This window comes from Eschrichtius robustus, chromosome 2 (assembly GCF_028021215.1).
Source record: "Eschrichtius robustus isolate mEscRob2 chromosome 2, mEscRob2.pri, whole genome shotgun sequence".
NCBI classification, from domain to species: Eukaryota; Metazoa; Chordata; class Mammalia; order Artiodactyla; family Eschrichtiidae; genus Eschrichtius; species Eschrichtius robustus.
The window spans coordinates 31,499,409-31,521,108 of NC_090825.1; the positions used below are offsets into that span (position 1 = coordinate 31,499,409).

General features: G+C 42.7%; 1 protein-coding gene and 1 pseudogene across 3 annotated transcripts in view; one reads left to right on the plus strand and one right to left on the minus strand.

Annotated features, from left to right (window-relative positions):
- Positions 1-21,700, plus strand: part of EGFLAM (EGF like, fibronectin type III and laminin G domains) — a 166,284-nt gene that overhangs the window by 76,446 nt on the left and 68,138 nt on the right. For all 3 annotated transcript variants that reach the window (XM_068532448.1, XM_068532451.1, XM_068532456.1), the window contains one exon: positions 5,323-5,489. In XM_068532448.1, the coding sequence (XP_068388549.1) occupies positions 5,323-5,489 (167 nt within the window). The remainder of the gene's footprint in view (positions 1-5,322; positions 5,490-21,700) is intronic.
- Positions 3,603-4,776, minus strand: LOC137755104 (protein PRRC2A-like; annotated as a pseudogene).

Below are 21,700 nucleotides of genomic sequence, written 5' to 3' on the forward strand. Positions count from 1 at the left end.
CCAAGAAAAATGATTGTCCACTAAGGGTGAATTTGGCAATAGTTGAGGTGGTCAAAATGCCACAAGAAAGGGAATAAAACAGAAAAATATACCACCCTGTGGTATTATGACTTTGGATAAATTATTTTCCTTCAGTGTCCACGTGGGTAGAATGAGAGAATGGACTAGACAGTGACTCTAAAAGTTTTGGGATCATGATTATCTTTGAGAATCTGATAAGAAGCTGAGGACACTTTTCTTAGGAAAATGAAATGAAGTTCACACATAGAATCTTGCATGTAATTTCTGAGAGCCCTCAGACACTTGGACCAAACAATCTCAAGATTCCTGATAACCAGGCTGGATGCTAATATTGCCAGTGGTAATGCTTCCTCCCACCAAAATGAACCAGTGGGTGTTTTGATTACTTGAATCAGCTAACTGGGTTTTGAATAGTCACTACTGACCGAATTGTATCTGTCCCACCTGAACTCCCCCACCCAACCACCTTCCAAAGGTGTCCTACTGACCTCCTGAGATACAGGACGCACAACCCAACCCTATCCCGCTATTTGGAAAAGTTTTTAAGAGCCTGCCCTACTGTTGGCTGCCCATCTGTACCTGGGATGGCTGCACTTTCTTAGGCTGCTTTTTCCCCTCTAGGCTTTTCCTGGTTGGGGAAATTGGGAGGCTAGTGTTGCTATGGTGATTTGACTGGCAACTTTGTAGTTAGGATGATTTTCTTTAGTGAAAAAAGGTAAAGTTATTGTTTGAGGATGAACTAAGACAATACTTTTGCCTGATTATCTCTCTCTCAACCTTGCCTTTGCACTTTTGTACCTCAAGAGACTCTAAAAACATTTAAATGCAAAACCCATGACAAAATCAGAGGCAAAATGTTAAAGGTTTTGGACTGGTATTCAATCTACATGAGCTTTCCTCTCTCACTGTATATAATGAAGTTAAATGTTAATGATGTCAATCTCTTATTCGCTGAAAATATAGCTTTCTTTCTTGCATTAAATGAGCAAATAGAAAATAATCTCTTTTTTTGTGGGGGATGGGAAGCTGTAATTTTTACATGAAAATTGTTGCAGATATTTTCAGGTAGCTCTGGGTAGACAGTGGCACATTCTGAGAGCAGTGAGAGGTCCTTTCCTCTATAAATGCCACAAGGGAAACTTAGCAAAGGATAACAGGAGAGTTTTATCTAAAGATCATATCTTTCCTGACTTTACTGTTAGGCATCCCTGTGGCTTTCCTCTGTGAAGTGATTTTGTTCTAATTTGAGTTTGTAAATGCGTTTCCTTCCACTCACCAAGGTTTTCCCTTTGATGACAAAGTTAGTTTACCTGAGAAATCCATCTTTAGGGAAAGGATACCGAGAAAGAGAAATGAGCCCTACATCCTACAGTGGACATGCTTGTGACCTCTGCTTCTCCAAACACATGATTTCTTGTGAGATATGGGCCCCATAAACTCCTCATCAGCACGGTGAGCCCAAGGAAGCACTTTTGCTGGACTTAAGGACTCCATCTGGCTTTCAACAATTCTTGCTAATGAAAAACTAGGAGAGCACATATTAGAGAAATCTGTGTACCGTCCAGGCATCCCCTTTTAGCAAAATGAGTCTTTACTTCCTTGCCTATTAAGTAGTTCATAAAGGACAAACATCAATATTTTTTGCTTCCTGCCTTCCTCTAAATATCTGTGAGCAGAGGGGTTTAACAATAGAAGAGCTGAGAGGTTGGTCGGGGAGCAAACTAAAAGTTGGAGAATCTCCCAATCCCTATCACCCCAATTTTTCATTCAGCATCAAGGATCTTCTTAATCTAATCTTCCCCCATCAACCCAAGTTGGCCTCACCATTTATCAGCTGTGTGACCTCAGGCAAGTTACTTACCCATTCTGTGCCTTAATTTCCTCTTCAAAGAAAGGGGGGTGTGTGTGTTTAATATTAGTATCTACTGTACAGAGTAATTGTGAGAAGTAAATGAGTTAAACTATTAGAACAATGCTTGATAAGCATTGAAGGACATGATAAATGATAGCTATTATTAGTTATTAACAAAACCTCTCCACTCCCATTAGACCATTTACACTGTCCCCCAGCCATGCACAAACATTCCCAAATTTCATTTTGTAGTTCTTATTACCTGGAAAGCTCTCCTTTCTCCCACCAACTAGGAAGTCCATACAGAACAGCACTGTCCAATAGTAAATGCAAGCCTATATGAAATTTTTAAGTTTTTTGATAGGGGCATTTAAAGGGTAGTAAGAAACAAGTGAAATTAATTTCAATAATATGTATTTTTAACTCACTGAATCCAAAATATCATCATTTCAACATGTAATCAATATAAATATTAATGAGATATTTTACACTTAAAAAAAATCCATTGTACATTTTACACTCACAGCACATCCCAATTCAGACGAGCCACATTTCAAGTACTGACTAGCCACGTGCGCTAGTGCTACTGCATTGAAGCTCATGGGTATAGAGTGAGCAGGTGGCCAAGGGTTGCCTGCCAGCTCTGTGAGGTGGGTACATCCCTTACATAATGGCCAATCCATGCTGAGCATTTACAGTGTGATGCTGTTACCGAACCAAACGTGGGTCTGCTTGCCCGAGCACAGTAAAGCCGATCTACTGACACCAGGTTGTGGTGAAGGAAAGTGCAGCGTTTACTGCAGGGCACCAAGCAAGGAGTCCAGGTAGCTAGTGCTTAAAAGACCTGAACTCCCCGAAGGCTTTCAGGGAAAGGTTTTTAAAGGCGTAAGGGAAGGGGGTTGTAGGGGGTGTGATCAGCTCATGGACACTCCTCTGACTGGTTGGTGGTGAGATAATCGTGAGTCGATATCGTCAACCTTCTGGTTCCAACTGGTCTGGGGTGTATGTGCCTGTGAGCAGCAGACAGTTAACTTCTTCCATCTGGTGGGTGTTTCAGTTTCTGCAAAACAGCTCAAAGGATGTGGCTCAGAATATTATCTGTAGTCCTTGAGGAGGAACTAAAGGTCCTTGACTTTGTTTAATGGCTAAACTATTATTATTTTATCTTGTTTGACGGGTTTTTTTCCTTTCTGCACTTTCTCACTTTTCTGATTAAATTTATTCTTTGTCTAAAGTTTTTCTACAGGCAAAAGGCAGGCTGAGGACATTGGGAAGAGGGGGTTCCTGTTCAGGGAGGGCCCCATAAGGTCCTGCTCAGTTACATTGCCAGGCACTGTGCTGGGATACAGAGCTCATTTCTCCTTTATGATGGCCCTCTTAAGTAGGTACTTTTATCACCCCATTTTACAGATGAGAAACTAGAGACTTAAAGAGGTGAAATAGCAGCTAGTGAGCAATAGAGGCAGGATCTGAACAGCTCAGCCCAGCTCCAGAGTTTGTTCTCTTACCCCCTGTATGCTGTCCCCCAGATGGAAGCTGGACTTTTTTTTTTTTTAATCCTTTTATTATTCTTTTTTAACAAACAGCCCCAGGGATAGGGGACCAGGGGAGGGGGGAGGAGGGGAAGCGAGGCCCCAGCCCCGCAACCCTTCCCCACCCACCCCTTTCCCCCTTATGTATTTATAATCTATATACAAGCCCCAGGAGGTGGGGGGCAAAGGGCCCTCCCTCAGTGGGGTGGGGGCAATCCAGGCTCCTTGTCCCCTGGGGACCCAGGCTCCTGTGCCCTACAGGATGGCCCTTCTCGAGAAGGTGGCCCCGTCCCCTCCCAGGGCTTCGGCGTCCAGCGCAGGGCACCCGGTGGGGAGGCCTGCTGGTAGAGGTTGATGCGCTGGCTGTGGAACACTCCACCGTAGGTGGAAGGTGGGACCTTGAGATGGGAATTGAGGCCAGAGAAAGACCTTCCAGCTGGAGGAGTACGTGATGACCCAGGTCCCCCAAGGTTGCTGTTCAGTTTTCGATAATCCTGGAATGGCTTTAGTTCTACTGGGTGCAGCTCTGCTCACCCCAAGCTAGGGCCGAAGGGCCTGGCAGGTGAAGGCAGCACCGGGTAGCAGGAGCAGGCGGGGGCCTCACAGCCAGGCTGGGGGGCCGCAGAGCAGGGCCCACAGGTAACAGAGAAAGGGGGGGTCGGGCAGGAGGCGGCGCTGGTGGCAGGGAGCCCAAGGTCACCACAGGCAGCTGTGAATCCACCGTGGGTGGAAGCATCTGCTGGGCAGGGGCCCCTAAGGGGAGGAAGCCACTTTGGCCCCCAGGTTGCAGAGGAGGAGAATAAAAATCTGAAGGGGATGGCAGATCCTGTCACACCTGAAGCAAGGGTAGGTCTGGCAAAGGGCTGCTTCAGAAAGCTGGAGGGTAGAGGAAGGAAGATGGAGGGTAGAGAACTCCTCCAGCTGGCAACTTCCCCAGCTCTGTTGCTTGCAGTGTGGAGAAATCCAGAAACTGGCCCTTGACAGCTACCCCAGAGAGCAGTGCCAAGGGTCGGGCTGGGCCTGGGAGGAGGTACGGGGCTGTGATCTGCAAGGGTGCAATGAGGGGATCCCAGGGCGGAAACCCCCGTTGTTGGGATATAGCTGAGAGGCTGTGGCTCCCCCTGAAACCTGAGAACTGGGAGGCCCAGGGCTGCCATAGAAGACCTCAGGGTACAAGCATTGGCCTGAGGAGCTGGTCTCTGGGCCACAGTGCCCAGAACCCAGGTTCTTGGATTGTGGCTCAGCTGAGGCAGAAGAACTTGGGAGCAGCTCCCAGTCTCGGGCGATGGGAATGGCCTCAGTGACTGATACCGTTAGCTCCTTCTCTGCTTTTAAACTGTCTCCCACCACTAGGCACAAGTCTGAGTCCATGTGAACATTCGGCAAGTTGGCACACTTGTAGTTTTGTGAAGAGTAAGAATGGCCGTGCTACAGAATCTTGTTGGGTTTTCCCATGGCAGTTCACGCAATTAGTCACCCTAGAACGTTTATATTTGTTTATTTTGTGAACAGATTGTGAATAGATGGAATCTGTGCTCTCCTGACCCCTGGGAATGGAAACTGTCAGGGGAAGGCTTGTTTACGAAACATCTGGAAGGCAGAGTCCTTGAAACCGAATTCCTATGTGGGGATCTTTTTACCACAGTCAAGGCCGTGCAAGGAAAAGCGGGTGATCTTTAAACAGTGCTTAAAACTGACCCTAAAAATGATCTACTTTCTTTTATTGGCAAGGGCTTAAAAATCATGACCTGGGATTTCAAATCCAGATCACTTTTAGGTGGGAAATGTTCACTCATTTTGATAAGTCTTGCTTCCAGAATTCAAACGCGGTTAGTTTACATGGCCAGCAAGCTTTCCTTCCCTCTGCTGTAACTGAACTACTGCTTCTCATTCTGTTTTGTTTTTTAATCAATAAAGGCCAGATTTTGACAAGAGTTGGACCTTAATCCAAGAGCAGCTCCAGATGGATTTCATGGTTATCAAGGGCCTCGATCCGGACACCAACTACCAGTTTGCCGTGAGGGCTGTGAATCCCAATGGTCTCAGCCCCCGTAGCCAGCCCAGCGACACCATCCGAACCGCCCGTGAGTACTGCGGTCCTTCTGAAGGACAGACAGACGTAGCTGCGTTGCTGGGATTGCCTCCTGAGGACCCACTTGACGGAGGTTTCTTAGCGTCCCGCAAAAGGGCAGTCTGGAAGGGGTTGTCCTCAGCCTTTCCTGCTGTGGTTTTCCCAGGTCTTTGGAAGTTAGAGGCCCTCCACAGGGCCAGGCTGCTTCTTTGTACAGGAGGTCAGCAGAAGGCTTATTTTTGCATTATCCTTAGGGAGTTAGAGGTCAGTTTTCTTTCATGAGTACCAAACAGATCACCTACCAAGATGATGTACAGCCCCTGCCCCTTTCCATCTTTTGGAAAAAATGGGTTCAGCTTAGAATCATAGGAGAAAAAGTGCTGCTCCCAGACCCTTCAGGGTTATTCTTCACCAGCAAATCAAGGATGCTCAAGTAAAATCAGCCCCTCTGAAGGATGGTCAAGGAGAATCCAAGTTGCTAGCATGCCGATGTGTAGCTGGGGGTCTGTAGCATAGGCTCTGTCATAGTGCCTCTCTGGGGGCTTTGTGGAAGCTTGGGCCAGTTCATCAAACCATCTAGAATTTTGTGAAAAGTCAGATTCAGATTGTGGTCTGGGGTTTAAGAAGCTCCCACACGATTCAAGAACTACATTTCTATTGCTTAGTCCACCTTGCCAGTCTGGCTTTTAGAAACCTTTGTCTTTTGGAAGTGGGAGGTACATGTACGCAAACCTAGAACCCTGTGTCGTGGGGAGATCTCAGAACTGAACTGTTGGCACTTCTTTTGTTTGAAAACTGTAATCTTTTCAATTTTGCCAGTAAATTCCTCCAGGTTCTTGTGTCTGAAGAGCCCCACTACCGTCCCTGGGTCTCTTCAGCCAGGAAAGGAGCTCTCAGAAAAGAAGCCTACTTAGCGCTGTCAGAGGCTTGCCTTGGCCAGCACAGAGCCCTGCGTTCATTGGTTAGCTGATCTTTCTAAACTCCTCCCCTCTGCTCCACGGCAGCCCTACAGCTGACTTCCGTGCCCACCTGCTGTTTCCAGGGGTGGAGAGTCACCAAGTTCCCTAAGTTCTAGGAATTTTGGCTCTTCTAAAACCAGCCCTTACCCTAACCTTGAATGTTAGGACTCCATCCTTCAAATTGAATTGTTGGGGAATATGGGGATGTAGTGAGGCCACACCCTACACACACACACACACACACACACACACACACACGCACGCACACACCTACATACACAGTAACTACCATCACCCAACAATTGTTTCACTGCTCTTCTTTAGAATTTAGAAGCTAAAACTCCCCATTCATGCAGCAAGGGATGAAGAGCCTTCTTTCTAGAAGAAATATTAACAATTTTATTTCAAATCAAAGGAGGGCCACCTTCCGCTCTTGCTGGACGAGATCTACTCCGTACTCTTTGGTTAAACTTTGCGATGCATGGCCAAAAAATGGGGCAACAGTAGCTGAGGCAGGCCTCAGGATCTGACTGTGTTTTGAAACACGTAGTTTGTCTTTCTGTATTATAAACCGAGCAGGCACTCTGTGTTGTGTGCCTACCCACCCTTCCCCAACATTGAACTCCTGCGCTCCCATTTTGTGAGCTGCCCCACGTTCACTTCTTTCCTTCTATCCCCTAGTATCTCCTTCTCCACAGAGGCAAGAAAGTTCAAGAAGGATGAGCTCTAGCACCTCAGCTGGCCCTGGACGTGGGTGTGGAGACTGGAGTCAGGGGAGGGGGCGTGGAGGGGCATCTCTTGAACTTTTTCTTTTTAAACTGAAACAGTAGTCTGGTCTTGGAGTTTCTGATAATTATTTCCCCTTTGGTAGATGCCAGCTCTGTGAATTAAGTGGGATAAGGTATGTGAAAGTGCTTTACAGATATGTAACATTTTGTTACAATTGGTCTCCTTTGTGAAGTAAAATTCATCCTTTCAAAGTAATTGCGTGCAGGGGATGTGGCTGATTCAGTGAAAACTCTCAATTACGAAATATTCTTAAATAAGTCAAATTTAACTGTTTATATATATATGGTTACTCAAATCAGGATAACAGAAATAGAATTTATTAGATAGCCTGTTTCATGAATATATAAGAATGTGCTGTCACTGGTATTTCAATTGTGATTTTTTTTGGTCATGATCATTTCTAATGTTTTAGAAAATCCTGTGTTCTGGCAAATGCATACTTCTTATTCTGCTGTTTGTCTAGACTATTATTTTACCTCCAAACCCCACTTTTCCGTATATAAAAATGCCTAATTACCAAATAGCCCTTATTGGAATTATAATAAATTCTGAATATCAGAGCTACCATTGGGAAAGCCTCCTATGGGCCGGCTGCATCTCGAGCACTTAACCTGGGAAACCCCATATTAATCCTTACAGAAACCCTGTGCCAGAGGAATAGTATCCCTTTTTAATAGTATCCTTTTTTTAAAACAGAGATTTTTAAAAATTGAGTCTTTGAAAGATTACATATTTTCCCAAGAATAATAATTGTAAAAGCAGGATTTGAACTTGGGTTTGGCTGACTGCTAAACCACTTCCCTGAGTGAGATTCAAATTAAAGAATGTTCTTATTCTTCTAGTGCAAAATGGCATGAGAAAGGTAAGGTCAGCAATTAAATAAAGTACAGGGCACAGTCCTTGTAGAATCTATGGACTAAGGAAGTTCTGACAGCACAGAAAAAGAATTTTAAGAATTTTTTTTTCTTTTAAAACCTGTAAGGTGTATTGCACATACCAAAATGTGAGTAAAACATACATACATACAGGTCTGAAATGCTACCAGCAAGCATCAGTATAGCCCTGGTAGTTTACAGCTGGCAGCCCTTGTGATTGGTTAGACCCAAGCCAAGAAGTTGTTAAATATTCTGAACACCTCCTGAAGGAATTTGTGAGATGAGTATTTCTACCTGCTGGGCTTCCCCTTTCTCATAGCTCCTACTCCTCCCGACCTCCGGGTCCTTCCTTCATGGATGTTTTGTGGGTTCATGCTCCCTGAACCGTGAACGTCAGGACAGATGTCAAGCGGACTACCAAGGTGCAGCGGGCTCGATGGGAACCCTTGGATCGCACCCCAGACACTGCCACTCGCTGAGCTCCTCTGTCACCTGGTTTAGGCTTGCATGAACCTCCTTTCATAAAAAATATAACACATCACCTCTAGTTACTCACAAAGCATTGACTTCCCCTGGACCTATTAGTACCCGACCCTGTTAGCAGACCTCGGGTGCTCTGTGCCTGTAATTAGTGAAAGCCAGGGCCCAGCGTTTGCCTTAATTGGTGCTCAGCCTGAGTGAGGAAGAGCGAGGGTTTTGATGGCTTCACCGGGGAATTGTGAGGTGTGTTCAACGTCCACATCTTAGCTCAGCTCCACAGCCTTACAGGTAGAAAGGGAAGGAAAAATTAAGATGTTTTAGTGTCCAGATCCTCTGCTGAGAACTAGATCACTTCCGACCTTGACTAATAAAGATGCTACCCTGTATTGACTCCCATCCTCTCAGCAGAGATTTTCCACACATGTCAGCACCTCTTCTCTTCCTCTAAGGAAATACAAGAAAGGCAAAGATCACGATTCCTCATTCTTTACCCCATTCTACTCTACTTTTTTTTCTTCCAGAAAGAAATGCCAACAACATTATAATTTGCCTATTATTCCATGGCATTCTATTTTCCCTTGGTTGATCTTATAAATTAGCCAATCAGAACGGGACTGGTGGAGCCTCACGAACACAGGGGCACATATGTGGCTTTGTAGTAAGACACGTATTCTCCCCGTCTGGTGGTCACTTATTCTCTGGGATCCAAGCTTAGCTTGATCAAGAAGGATGGGACAAGTAATAAGGGATATGAATTGTAAATAATAGAAATGGCAGAAGTCAGAAAGTCATGTGTTTTCTTTCTTTTTCCCAAAAACAAATGAAATGAAATGAAAAATCACTCATATGTGTAACCAACTCTAGGATTATATAACCTTCCCTGCGTATGGAACTTGGTCCTACCACCCTAAAGCATTTAATTTCTCGTGTTCTATCCTCATGATATAAGCAGAGAAAGAACCAATAAGTTTTTCATTGAAGTGAAATTGGTATCCTCAGGGAAGTCCCTAGTAGAAGGTGTTCTTTTGATCCCAGCAAAAGTCATTTTGCTCCTTTCTGCCTCAGGGCTTTTGTACCTGCTGTTTCCTCTACTTGGAACTCTCTCTCCCCAATCTTTCTATGTCCCTATGACCTCCCTCCCTTTCTTCTTTTATATCATAGCTCAGATGTCACTTCCCCAGACAGGCTCCCCTAAACTTCACACACTGTCTCCTCAGCCCCGTTCCCTGCTTTGCTATGGCCCTTTCACTGCCTGAAACTCTTTACTTATCTGTTTCCCCCCTTCAGTATAAGCTCCATACCGGAGTTGGATCGACTCATTCAAGGTTGTGTTCCTAACACCCTGTACAAAGTAGGCTCTCAATAAAATATTGATTGAGTACATGAATGACTGAATGTGACTTCACAAGCCAAGAGCCCGTGACTACTTTGGTGGCTGGATAACTTTCTACTGCTACTGTCTGGGAAATTTGAAGAGAAGATGTGAGGAGAAAGTTGGTCTAGAGACCCACCAGGCCAAAAATGGGTTTGCCCATTGGCAAGGTTTATAGGCAAAGTCGAGCTCCCAGAATTGCAATGAGACACAAGTAAGAACAAAGTAGAGTGAAAGAGGGAGGGAAGAAGGAAGGAAAGAAGGAAGGGAGGGAGGGAGAAAGGGAAGGAGAAAGCAAACCCAGGGAGTTTAAGTTCAAGGCAATAAGGATGGAAGAGAGGCCTTTCAGAGAGATTTCAGTGATCAATAGAGTTCCATTTGCTAATAAGGAGGTTGAGGAAGGGAAAGACATTTCCCAACTCTTTTGAATCAAGCCCTTATTTTACCACTGTGTTCTTTTTTTTTTATTTTTCCATTATGAATTATGATCATTTTTATAATTGAAAAGATGATGGATCTGAAGATTTAGGAAGCTGGTTGAGGATATTATTACATTGATATTTTCCATTTTCCTATTAGCAGTAAATTTTTGAAACCCTTATTTCTTTTTTTTTTTTTTGAATTTTTTTTCTTTTTTTTATAAACCACTTTATTGAGATAATATATCACACAATTCTCCCATTTAAAGTACACAATTCAGTGGTTTTTAGTATATTCACAGGCTTGTGCAAAAAACACCAGGACCAATTTTAGAACATTTTCATCAACACAAGAGATAATCCCACCCCCCCATAAGCACTCATTCCTCATTCCTGTCACCCCAGTCCCTGGTCACCACTGCTCTGCTTTCTGTCTCCATGGACTTACCTCTTTGGGTCATTTCATAGAAATGGAATCATTCAATATGTGGCCTGTCGTGTCTGGCTTCTTTCAGTGAGACCAGGCTTTCAAGGTTCAGCCATGCTGTAGTGTGTGTCAGTATTTCATTCCTTTTTTTTTTTTTTTTTTTTATTATTAGTTGTTTTGTTTGTTTGTTTGTTTGTTTGTACTGCAGGTTCTTATCAGTCATCAATTTTATACACATCAGTGCATACATGTCAATCCCAATTGCCCAATTCAGCACACCACCATCCCCACCCCACTGCGGTTTTCCCCCCTTGGTGTCCATACGTTTGTTCTCTACATCTGTGTCTCAATTTCTGCCCTGCAAACTGGTTCATCTGTACCATTTTTCTAGGTTCCACATATATGCGTTAATATACAATATTTGTTTTTCTCTTTCTGACTTACTTCACTCTGTATGACAGTCTCTAGATTCATCCACATCTCTACAAATGACCCAATTTCGTTCCTTTTTATGGCTGAGTAATATTCCATTGCATATATGTACCACATCTTCTTTATCCATTCGTCTGTCAATGGGCATTTAGGTTGCTTCCATGACCTGGCTATTGTAAACAGTGCTGCAATGAACATTGGGGTGCATGTGTCTTTTTGAATTCTGGTTTTCTGAGGGTATATGCCCAGCAGTGGGATTGCTGGATCGTATGGTAATTCTATTTTTAGTTTTTTAAGCAACCTCCATACTGTTCTCCATAGGGGCTGTATCAATTTACATTCCCACCAACAGTGCAAGAGGGTTCCCTTTTCTCCACACCCTCTCCAGCATTTATTGTTTGTAGATTTTCTGATGATGCCCATTCTAACCAGTGTGAACTGATACCTCATTGTAGTTTTGATTTGCATTTCTCTAATAATTAGTGATGTTGAGCAGCTTTTCATGTGCTTCTTGACCATCTGTATGTCTTCTTTGGAGAAATGTCTATTTAGGTCTTCTGCCCATTTTTTGATTGGGTTATTTTCTTTTCAAATATTGAGCTACATGAGCTGTTTATATATTTTGGAGATTAATCCTTTGTCCGTTGATTCATTTGCAAATATTTTCTCCCATTCTGAGGGTTTTCTTTTCGTCTTGTTTGTAGTTTCCTTTGCTTTGCAAAAGCTTTTACATTTCATTAGGTCCCATTTGTTTATTTTTGTTTTTATTTCCACTACTCTAGTAGGTGGATCAAAAAAGATCTTGCTGTGATTTATGTCAAAGAGTGTTCTTTCTATGTTTTCCTCTAAGAGTTTTATAGTGTCCAGGCTTACATTTAGGTCTGTAATCCATTTTGAGTTTATTTTTGTGTATGGTGTTAAGAGTGTTCTAATTTCATTCTTTTACATGTAGCTATCTAGTTTTCCCAGCACCACTTATTGAAGAGGCTGTCTTTTCTCCATTGTATATCCTTGCCTCCTTTGTCATAGATTAGTTGACCATATGTGCGTGGGTTTATCTCTGGGCTTTCTATCCTGTTCCATTGATCTATATTTCTGTTTTTGTGCCAGTACCATATTGTCTTGATTACTGTAGCTTTGTAGTATAGTCTGAAGTCAGGGAGTCTGATTCCTCCAGCTCCGTTTTTTTTCCCTCAAGACTGCTTTGGCTCTTCAGGGTCTTTTGTGTTGCCATACAAATTTTAAGATTTTTTGTTCTAGTTCTGTAAAAAAAATGCCGTTGGTAATTTGATAGGGATTGCATTGAATCTGTAGATTGCTTTGGGTAGTATAGTCATTTTCACAATATTGATTCTTCCAATCCAAGAACATGATATATCTCTCCATCTGTTTGTATCATCTTTACTTTCTTTCATCAGTGTCTTATAGTTTTCTGCATACAGGTCTTTTGTCTCCCTAGGTAGGTTTATTCCTAGGTATTTTATTCTTTTTGTTGCAATGGTAAATGTACTCCTGTGTTCTTTCTTGATCATTAGAATAAACTTTAACATTTCTATGCTAAGTTAGAGTACATTTTCCCTCTGGTCCTCATGAGTCTAATTATGGTCTCAGATCCTTAGCGATTGTGTAGGGAGGTGTGAGAGGTGTTTGGTTGGGGTTTGGTCTTTGCCATACTCTTCTCCCCACAATCCATTTTCTTCAACAGTTTCAGAAACTTCCTCTTCTGCTGAGCTGAGACAACCCTCCTTGACCCCAGTCAATCAAATTTCTACAATAAACCTGATTCCATGATGTTCTTTGCCTCCCCCGCTACCCCATCCCCCTTTTCTTGTCTCTACGGTCCTGCTTACTCAGACATTGCTCTGTTCAGCTGTTGTTGGGTGTGTATCTGTTTATGTCCTTTTGTCATACCAGTGTCCATGTGTGAATCTGACCTAGTTTTGCTCTGAGATTTGGACGCTTGTTTCTAATTGCCTGCCTCTCCAGAGACCAGCTTGGCATGCTGGGTCTCCTGGTTTCTCATATATGTAGCCACAAAATAGATTTCCTTTATCCGCAGTCACTAGGAAGGGCCCCTATTTGGTGGCAGTGCCCTGAACTGCCTGCAGCTGTGAGCAGAGGGGAAGCAGGTGGGGGCAGAAGGCAGTGGCATCCCTAGGGGTGGGAGGAACATTCATGAAGGGACTGGAAGTAGCTTCTTCCAAAATCCCCATGACTTATCATCACCCTCCTGCAGCTTCCATACAACCTGCTGCCTCCTTTGGTCAATGTCTATGGAAAGTTCTCGGCAACCCTTGAAACCTTCTTACTGCCCCCAAACACAGTACCTTTGGACAGGGCAGAATCTGGCAGTCATGGCTGCACCTGGAGAACTGTCTTCTTGGACCTACACAACAGGTAATAACCTTGTTGTGAGACCTTCTTGGAAAGTCACTTAATCTCCCTGGGCCTCAGTGTCCTCATCTCTAAAATGGGCACAGTAATGTCTGAGGCAGGTGATATTTTCTACTTCTCAAGTTTATTTTGAGGAAAATACATGTGAAACAGAGATTATGATGTCAGTCCACTTTTCAAGATGAAGGAGAGGTTGATACTCGTTTCCTCACATAGTTACTGAAGGATGGTATAACTGACCTGGGTGACCACCAGCTGGTCTATTGCTTTTTCTTTATGACTCTGTGCCCTAGCTGTGCTCTTGGGACTTGAAGTCATTAAAATGTTAGATTTTAGGAACCAAGGGTCAGGAGCGAAAACTTTCCTGACAGAAGTGGCAGAATAGAAGAGACCACATGAGTTAAGTCAAGTAGAATCATTAGGATGGGTTTTGGTTGGTTGGTTAGTTAGTTTTAAAAGACTGCAGATTTAGAAGACATCAGAGAATTAAAACTGCTAGGCACAATTAACTATGCTAACAATATAATTTCACGTCTCTCACCACTCAAGCACATCCTGGATTCAGGCAAAGAGAAAAACGAAACAAAACCCCTCAGAGTTATAGTGCTGTACCTCTAGTTTTCGTTTGTTTGATTTTAACCTTCCAAAAACTAGACTTTTACTTAGACAGGGTCAGCAGCTTTTTCTGCAAAGTGCAAGATAGTAAATATTTTGGGACCTTTGGGTCACCTTTGCTGTTGTAGCGTGAAAGCAGCCATAGACAATAAATAATGTGTGTGACTGTGTTCCAATAAAACTTTATCAATGGACACAAAAAATTGAATTTCATGTAATTTCTACGTGTCACAAAGGATTATTCCCTTTTTAACCTTTTTCAGCTATTTAAGAATATAAAACCCCTTCTTAACTTGTATACTGTTAAAAATGATTAAAGAAGACAATTTAGATAATACAAACAAACTTAAACATTTCATGAAGTAAGCAGTGTCCATTCTCAAAGGACCAGAGGACTGCAAAATGAGACAGGAGGCAGGAAGCTTTTATAGGATAAACAATGAGGAACAAGGAAGAAAAAAGCAGAAAATGAAGAGAGAAGAAGGACATGAGTATAGAGCTCAGAGTTGCCTTGGCATTTGGAGATTGGCTGACTGGATACAGGCAGACCTCGAGACATTGCTGGTTGGGTTCCAGACCATCATGATAAAGCAAGTATCACGATAACTCGAGTCACAAGAATCTTTTGGTTTCCCAGTGCATATGAAAGTTATGTTTACACAATATTGTAATCTATTAAGTATGCAAAGGTATTATCTCTAAAAAAACAATTTAAGTACCTTAATTAAAAAATACTTTATTGTTAAAAAATGCTAGTCATCAATTTGAGCCTGCAGTGAGTTGTAATCTTTTTGCTGGTGGAGGGTCTTGCCTCCCTTCAGGCTCTACGTCTAATTCTAGTTCTCTTGCTAATTTTACCACTTCTGCATTTGCTTCCTCCACCGAAGTCTTGAACCCCTCAAAGTCATCCATGATGGTTGGAATCAACTTCTTCCAAACTCCTGTGAATGTGCATATTTTGACCTCTTCCCATGAATCATGAATGTTCTTAATGACATCTAGGATGGTGAATCTTTTCTAGAAGGTTTTCAATTTACTTTGCCCAGCTCCATCAGAGAAATCACTATCTATGGCAGCTAGAGCCTCACAATATGTATTTCTTAAATAATAAGACAAGTCAAAATGACTTTTTAATCCATGGGCTGCAGAATGAATGCTATGTTAGCAGGCATGAAACAACGTTAGTCTTTTTTATTTTTTTTAAAGAAGCAATGAAATTTATTGATTATTAGGAATGAAATAAATAGGGAGGGAGGTGCCACTGTGTTATGTAAATTGCCCACCACTCTATACACGTGCAGCAGCTATCCAGTTCAGGGTTTGTGTTTGTTTGTATTCACAGATGTGCTCATATTGTCTTTTCTAATATTTTGTCATCCCATGACTTTGAGCTTGTAAATGGCTTCCTGTGTTCCTTAGGATGAGATGAGAACTTGCTTAAAATCATGTACAAACCTGACTGGACAGACCCCCACTTATCCCCAACCCCCCATTCCAGTTCACACTCTTTTGGAAACAACATTAATCTTGTCCATCTCCATCAGAGCTCTTGGGTGACCAGGTGCATAGTCAATGAGCGGTAATATTTTGAAAGGAATTTTTTTTTTTTTTTTTCTTCTGAGCAGTAAGTCTCAATAATGGGCTTAAAATATTTAGTAAACCATGTTGTCAGCAGATGTGCTGTCATCTGGGCTTTGTTGTTCCATTTATAGAGCACAGGCAGAGTTGATTCAGCATAATTCTTAAGGGCCCTAGGATTTTCAGAATGATAAATGAGCATTGGCTTCAACTTCAAGTCACCAGCCGCATTAGCCCCGAAAAAGAGAGTCAGCCTGTCCTTTGAAGCTTTGAAGCCAGGCATTGACTTCTCTTCTCTAGCTATGAAAGTCCTAGATGGCATCTTCTTCCAATATAAGGCTGTTTCATCTACATTGAATATCTGTTGTTTAGTGTAGCCACTTTCATTAATGATCTGAGCTAGATCTTCTGGATAACTTGCTGCAGCTTCTATATCAACACTTGCTGCTTCACTTTGCACTTTGATGTTATGGAGACAGCTTCTTTCTGTAAACCTCATGAACCAACCTCTGCTATCTTCAGATTTTTCTTCTGCAGCTTCCTTACCTCTCAACCTTGTTCTGGATTAGGCTTTGATCTAAGGGAATGTTGTGGCTGGTTTGATCTTCTCTCCAGACCAATAAAACTTTCTCCACATCAGCAATAACACTGTTTTGCTTTATCATTTGTGTGTTCATTGGAGTAGCACTTTTAATTTCCTTCAAGAACTTTTCTTTTGGTTCACAACTTGGCTACCCGTTTGGCACAAGAGGCCTGGCTTTTGGCTTATCTCAGCTTTAGACATGCCTTCCTCACTAAGCTCAATCATTTCTAGCTTTTGATTTAAAGCGAGAGACATGTGACTCTTGCTTTCACTTGAACACTTAGAGACTATTGTAGGTTTATTAATTGGCCTAATTTCACTGTTGTATCTCAGGAAATAGGGAGGCTGAGGGAAGGAGAGAGATGGGGTCAATGGAGCAGTCAGGACACACACATCTATCGATTAAGTTCACCGTCTTATATGGGCACAGTTCGTGACCCCCCCCCCATTACAATAGTAACATCAAAGACCACTGATCACCATAACAAGTATAATAATAATGAAAAACTTTAAAATATTGCAAGATATGTCAAAATGTGACACAGAGATACAAAGTGAGAGAATGCTGTTGGAAAAACGGTGGCAATAGACTTGCTCGGCACAGGGTTGCCACAAACCTTCAATTTGTAAAAAACGCAGTATCTGCAAAATGCAATAAAGTGAAACACAACAACTCGAGGTGTGCCTGTAGGCTGTATTTTTGGTTGAGTGGAACATTTTCAGGGACATGAAAGTTATCTGAGTTTTGGTTTACTGATGTGGCAACCCTGGCAGAAGTGGCTTCATCTTGGGCCTAGAAGTATATTTCACCAGTACAAAAACAGGTGGCCTTCCAGATTTGGCCTGTGAGATGTAGTTTGTTGACCTCTGTAGTGCATTGCTGGCGGTTATCTCCCAAATTTTAGGAGATTCTCCAGGAAGTCTGGGAAATCCTCTCTTTGGTAGTAATTTTGTCAAAATTGGAAGGAATCAATTAGTGCATACTAAGGAAATTGTCCCCTTGATAGAAATCCCTGCCATTTAATTTTCACATGAATGTTCTGAAATAAATTAGAGACCTGGAGAGCCTGCATCCTAACTATATTCAGACAGGTTTGTACTGCTGTTAACAGAGAGAGAGAGAGAGGAGAGAGAGAAGAGGCTTTGCTTGGTGTTACTCCAGGGGCTTGGGATGGGCCTATAAATTGGCGAGCTTCGTGGATTTGTAAATCTTCAGAAAGTAAAATGAAAAAGTGAACAGGAAGAGGAAGATATCATTTGTTTCGCTCCTCGCCTAGACAGATCTGCATTTTAAATGTGCAGTCTGTGCATAAACATAATTTCAAGTGTGATTTTGCACTCAGGTGCCCTCCAAGGTAACCGCTCCATTGACTTGCCAACGCCACAATGCCTGTAAAGCTGGGGAACACTCATTTGTGCAACTTTATTTGTTCTAAAGGGAATGATTCACTTTGCTGCTTAAATACCTGCTACCTATTAATTGCTCTTCTGAGACCTTTATACATCCTACGTTACCATACATTTACTTATCATCGGTGCACCGATATTTTACCCCCTCTGTCTAGATATGGACGAAAGACTAAAACAAATGATAAGAAAACATAATTTTCTAAAGAAATGGCACTCACGGTGCTCTAGTTTCAAATGTAACATCTCTTTCATCAGTCAGCTAGTGTTTTGCAACCACACGGTGAATATGCTGTTTATTCACTCCGTCTCAATGGATTTTTAAACGTCAGTATATTGAAGTAATACACAAATGTTCTTAACCATTTTTCCTTTTGTTTCCTCCTACTTGCTTATTATTCGTTTTGTTCTCCTTCCTTTATACTCATCATTTCATGGTTAATCTTTTCTGCTCTTTGGAGCACTTCTTGCTCATCCACAATTCTCCACTGGGATCGTTTCTTAGCATCTAAATCCCTGAATCACTTAGGTGCTCTGATGAGGACGGAGGGCTGCATTTGTGGTTTGGCACAGAGAAGGGGTGTAGGAAATCAGCTTGACCCAGTGACAGACGTGTGGGAGGGACACAGTGCACGCTGGCTGAGTCTGATGAATCTCGTCTGATTATGCAACCACATAGGAAACAGATTTGTGCAAGTAAGAAGCAACCAAGGGAGAAGAGATGACTTTTCTCATGATCTCAGGTGTCACCAGGCTCCCGGCGGGGAACAGGGGCTCATGCAGTTTGGTAATTTGAAGTGAGTTTAGCGAAGGGACTACTTGCAAAAGTTTGAGTAGATGTAAGGAAACCAAGAGGGGGCAATTACCAGCGTCTGGAGGCAGACAGGGAGGGCAAGTGCTGCGACCTTCACACACGTGTCCCGTGACAACCACCTAGGGAGGAAGTAGGAGAACAAATACTCTTTTCCTCCCTCCTTCACTCCCTGCCTGGGGCCCCTGGCTGGGCAGACACAGTGGGAAGCCAGACAAGTCTGCCTCCCAGGGCCCAGGGCAGAGGTAGATCAGAGGGAGGAATCTCCCATAAAAAGGAATAGGACCATCTCCTATAATAAGAGGATGGTGCCTTTTAGGTGGATTGCAAAAATATTGATTATTTTTGGTCTTTCGCTCTTAGAGAGCACAGACCTTATCTCGTTCATCTTTGCCTGTTTAGCTTTGTTGACTGAAAAAAAAATGTACAACGTGAGAGTTGTGAGTTAAGTTTTATTTGGGGCAAAGTGAGGACTATAGCCTGGGAGACAGCATTTCAGATAACTCTGAGAAACCGCTCCAAAGAGGTAAGCGGGGGAGGTCAGGATATATGTGATTTTGGTGAAGGGGGAGTACATGCACTCAAGCGCATACTTTTTGCAGAAGGTTGCTGCTAGTCACGAGGAGCAGACATCACCTTGAAGGATTTTAGTGCTTTTCTAGATACGAGGAGATGCAAGAATTGGGCTCATAAAATTTTCTCCTGAGAATATCTAACTATCTGAAGGCCTTTTCTGCCAGTTTTTCCCGGAGCACAGAGTGCCTCATTCCTGATCTCCACCCTGAACTCCTTTCAGGGGGTGTTGAAGGTCAGCGGCTGCAGCAGCTCATAATTTAATCCTCGTAGAGGTAGATGGCAAGTGCCACTTTGTAGCTGGCAGCTTATTTCCTTGAACATAGGAGATAATGAGGTCTCACAGCTAATATTTGTTTACTGAGGGTTTGTAAACTCATAGAGCTGGAAAGGACCACCTCCACATTCAGCGCGTGAGGGAACTGAGGCCCAGAATATCCCAGCAGCCCTCTCAAGGTCACTTGGTGGCAGATCCTGGGCAAGAACCCAGTTTGGTGATCACTTTGTTTTCAACTTGATTCCTAATGTTAGTGGGATTCCTATTTTCTAAAGAATCAGTTTCTCAAGTTATTTTATGATATCTCCGTTTACTCTTTCAAACAAATATTTCATGCCCACTATGTGCCAGGCAATGTTTCAGATGCTGGAGATTCCGTAGTGAGCAAAGCAGACAAAAGGAATCCCTGACCTCACAGACCTTACGTTCTAGTCAGGGCAGACAGAAGGTGAACAGATAACATTAAAAATGTAAATAGTGTGTCAGTTGGTGAAAGGGCTATGGAGAATAACTAAACAAGGAAGGGGGTGGGCAGTCAGAGAAAGCCTCCTGAGAAGGTGACATCTGAGTAAGAAGGACGGGGTGATAAACCTGGATCGATTGATCTATCTATCATCTATCCATCCACCCGGGGTGGGGGAGAACGCTCCAGGTAAATGCTGAGGCCTCGTTACAGGAGCATCCTGGGCTGTTCATGGAAGAGCAGGGCTGCCTGTGTGGCCGGGTTAGGGGGATGTGAGGGAGAAGAGTAGAAGATCAGGTCAGAGAGGGAGGTCACAGTCGGTGGAGGCTGATTAGGACCTTGGAGGCCAGTGGAGGCCATTGGACTTTGCTTTTTCTCAGAAAGAGATGGGAAGACTGGGAGAGTTGGGAGGCAGGGTGGGCTTGACCAGAGGGGCAAAAAGACCTTACTTGGGTTTCAACAAAATCACTCCTCACTGGTACGTGAAAGAAGGACTGTAGCTGGGCAAGAGCAAGAGCAGCGAGACTGATTAATGAAACCCCTGCAATAATCTCAAAGCAGAAATAGCTTTTTTGTTGTTTCTAAATAGTATAAGTAATCCATACTTATTATTAGAAAAAAAAAATGAACAACATATAAAATGCAAAAAAAAAAAAAAAAATCAAGACGAAAATTATCTCTAATCTCAGCATCCAAACATAACCACTATTAACATTTTGGTATACAATCATCCAGAATTTTTAAAACTCCAGTATGAGATCATAGAACATATACTTTTTCTGTGTAACAAAATACTTTCTACATCTTTAAATATAGATTCATATAGATCTACATCATTAATTTTAGTGACCACAGTATATATCATTGTAAATCTCTACCATTTATTTAACTAATTTATTATTGATAGGCTTTTACATTGTTTCACTATTATATACAAAACTGGGCCACTTGATGGTTCCCTTACTTATCTTTTGGCTTGTCCAAGTTTGTATTTACCCCTTTGATAGCTCTATGAAGGAGGGTGGGTCAGGACTGTTATCTCTCCCTAATGTTTATCCAGGGGTAGACCAATGTGTGCAGCCAATTTGTACTATGGATGGCATTTGAAGCCCAACTCTCTTCCTGTTATTCTAACCATTAATAAATGTTTTGATAGATAGTATCCATACTAAAGCATGGTGTTCATACACACTTCTGAGACAAAATCTTAAAAAAATATCACCTGCTGTAAGGATGAAACTATCTAGTTTTGAAGCTTAGGTCTCATATTGGAGGTTTTGGTGGTTCCAGGTTCTCCTTCCCACTTGTGTGGAAAGTCATTAGTGTTGCCATCTAACTCCAACCATACCATTGACCATATTTTAGAATGTAAATGTATGTCTATTTTGGCCCAGTGAAATGTTTCTCCCATCAGTAGTCGATCATGTGGTCATGGAGGGATTCCAGAGACCCACAGATTCTGAGGATCACAAACATTAGGGAATGACCAAACTGCTCCTCGGGAGGAAGGATGAAGACTGATCCCCAGGTGGTGGTAGTTCACAAGTCACCCAGCAGATGGCGATAGTTCACAGACTTTCAGAGCGGAAAGAGCCCTTTAGAATCAGTTTGGAGTCCCTTGAGGTGGTTGAGATGAGGACAAAACGGAGAGGTTCCATTATGTTGCCTCAGATGACTGACTTCTTCCATGGTTAACTAGTCCCACCAAAATGGGAGAAGGCAGCTAATTTTAGATTTTAGTTTTTGTAATGGAAAGAAAAGTTCACAAGC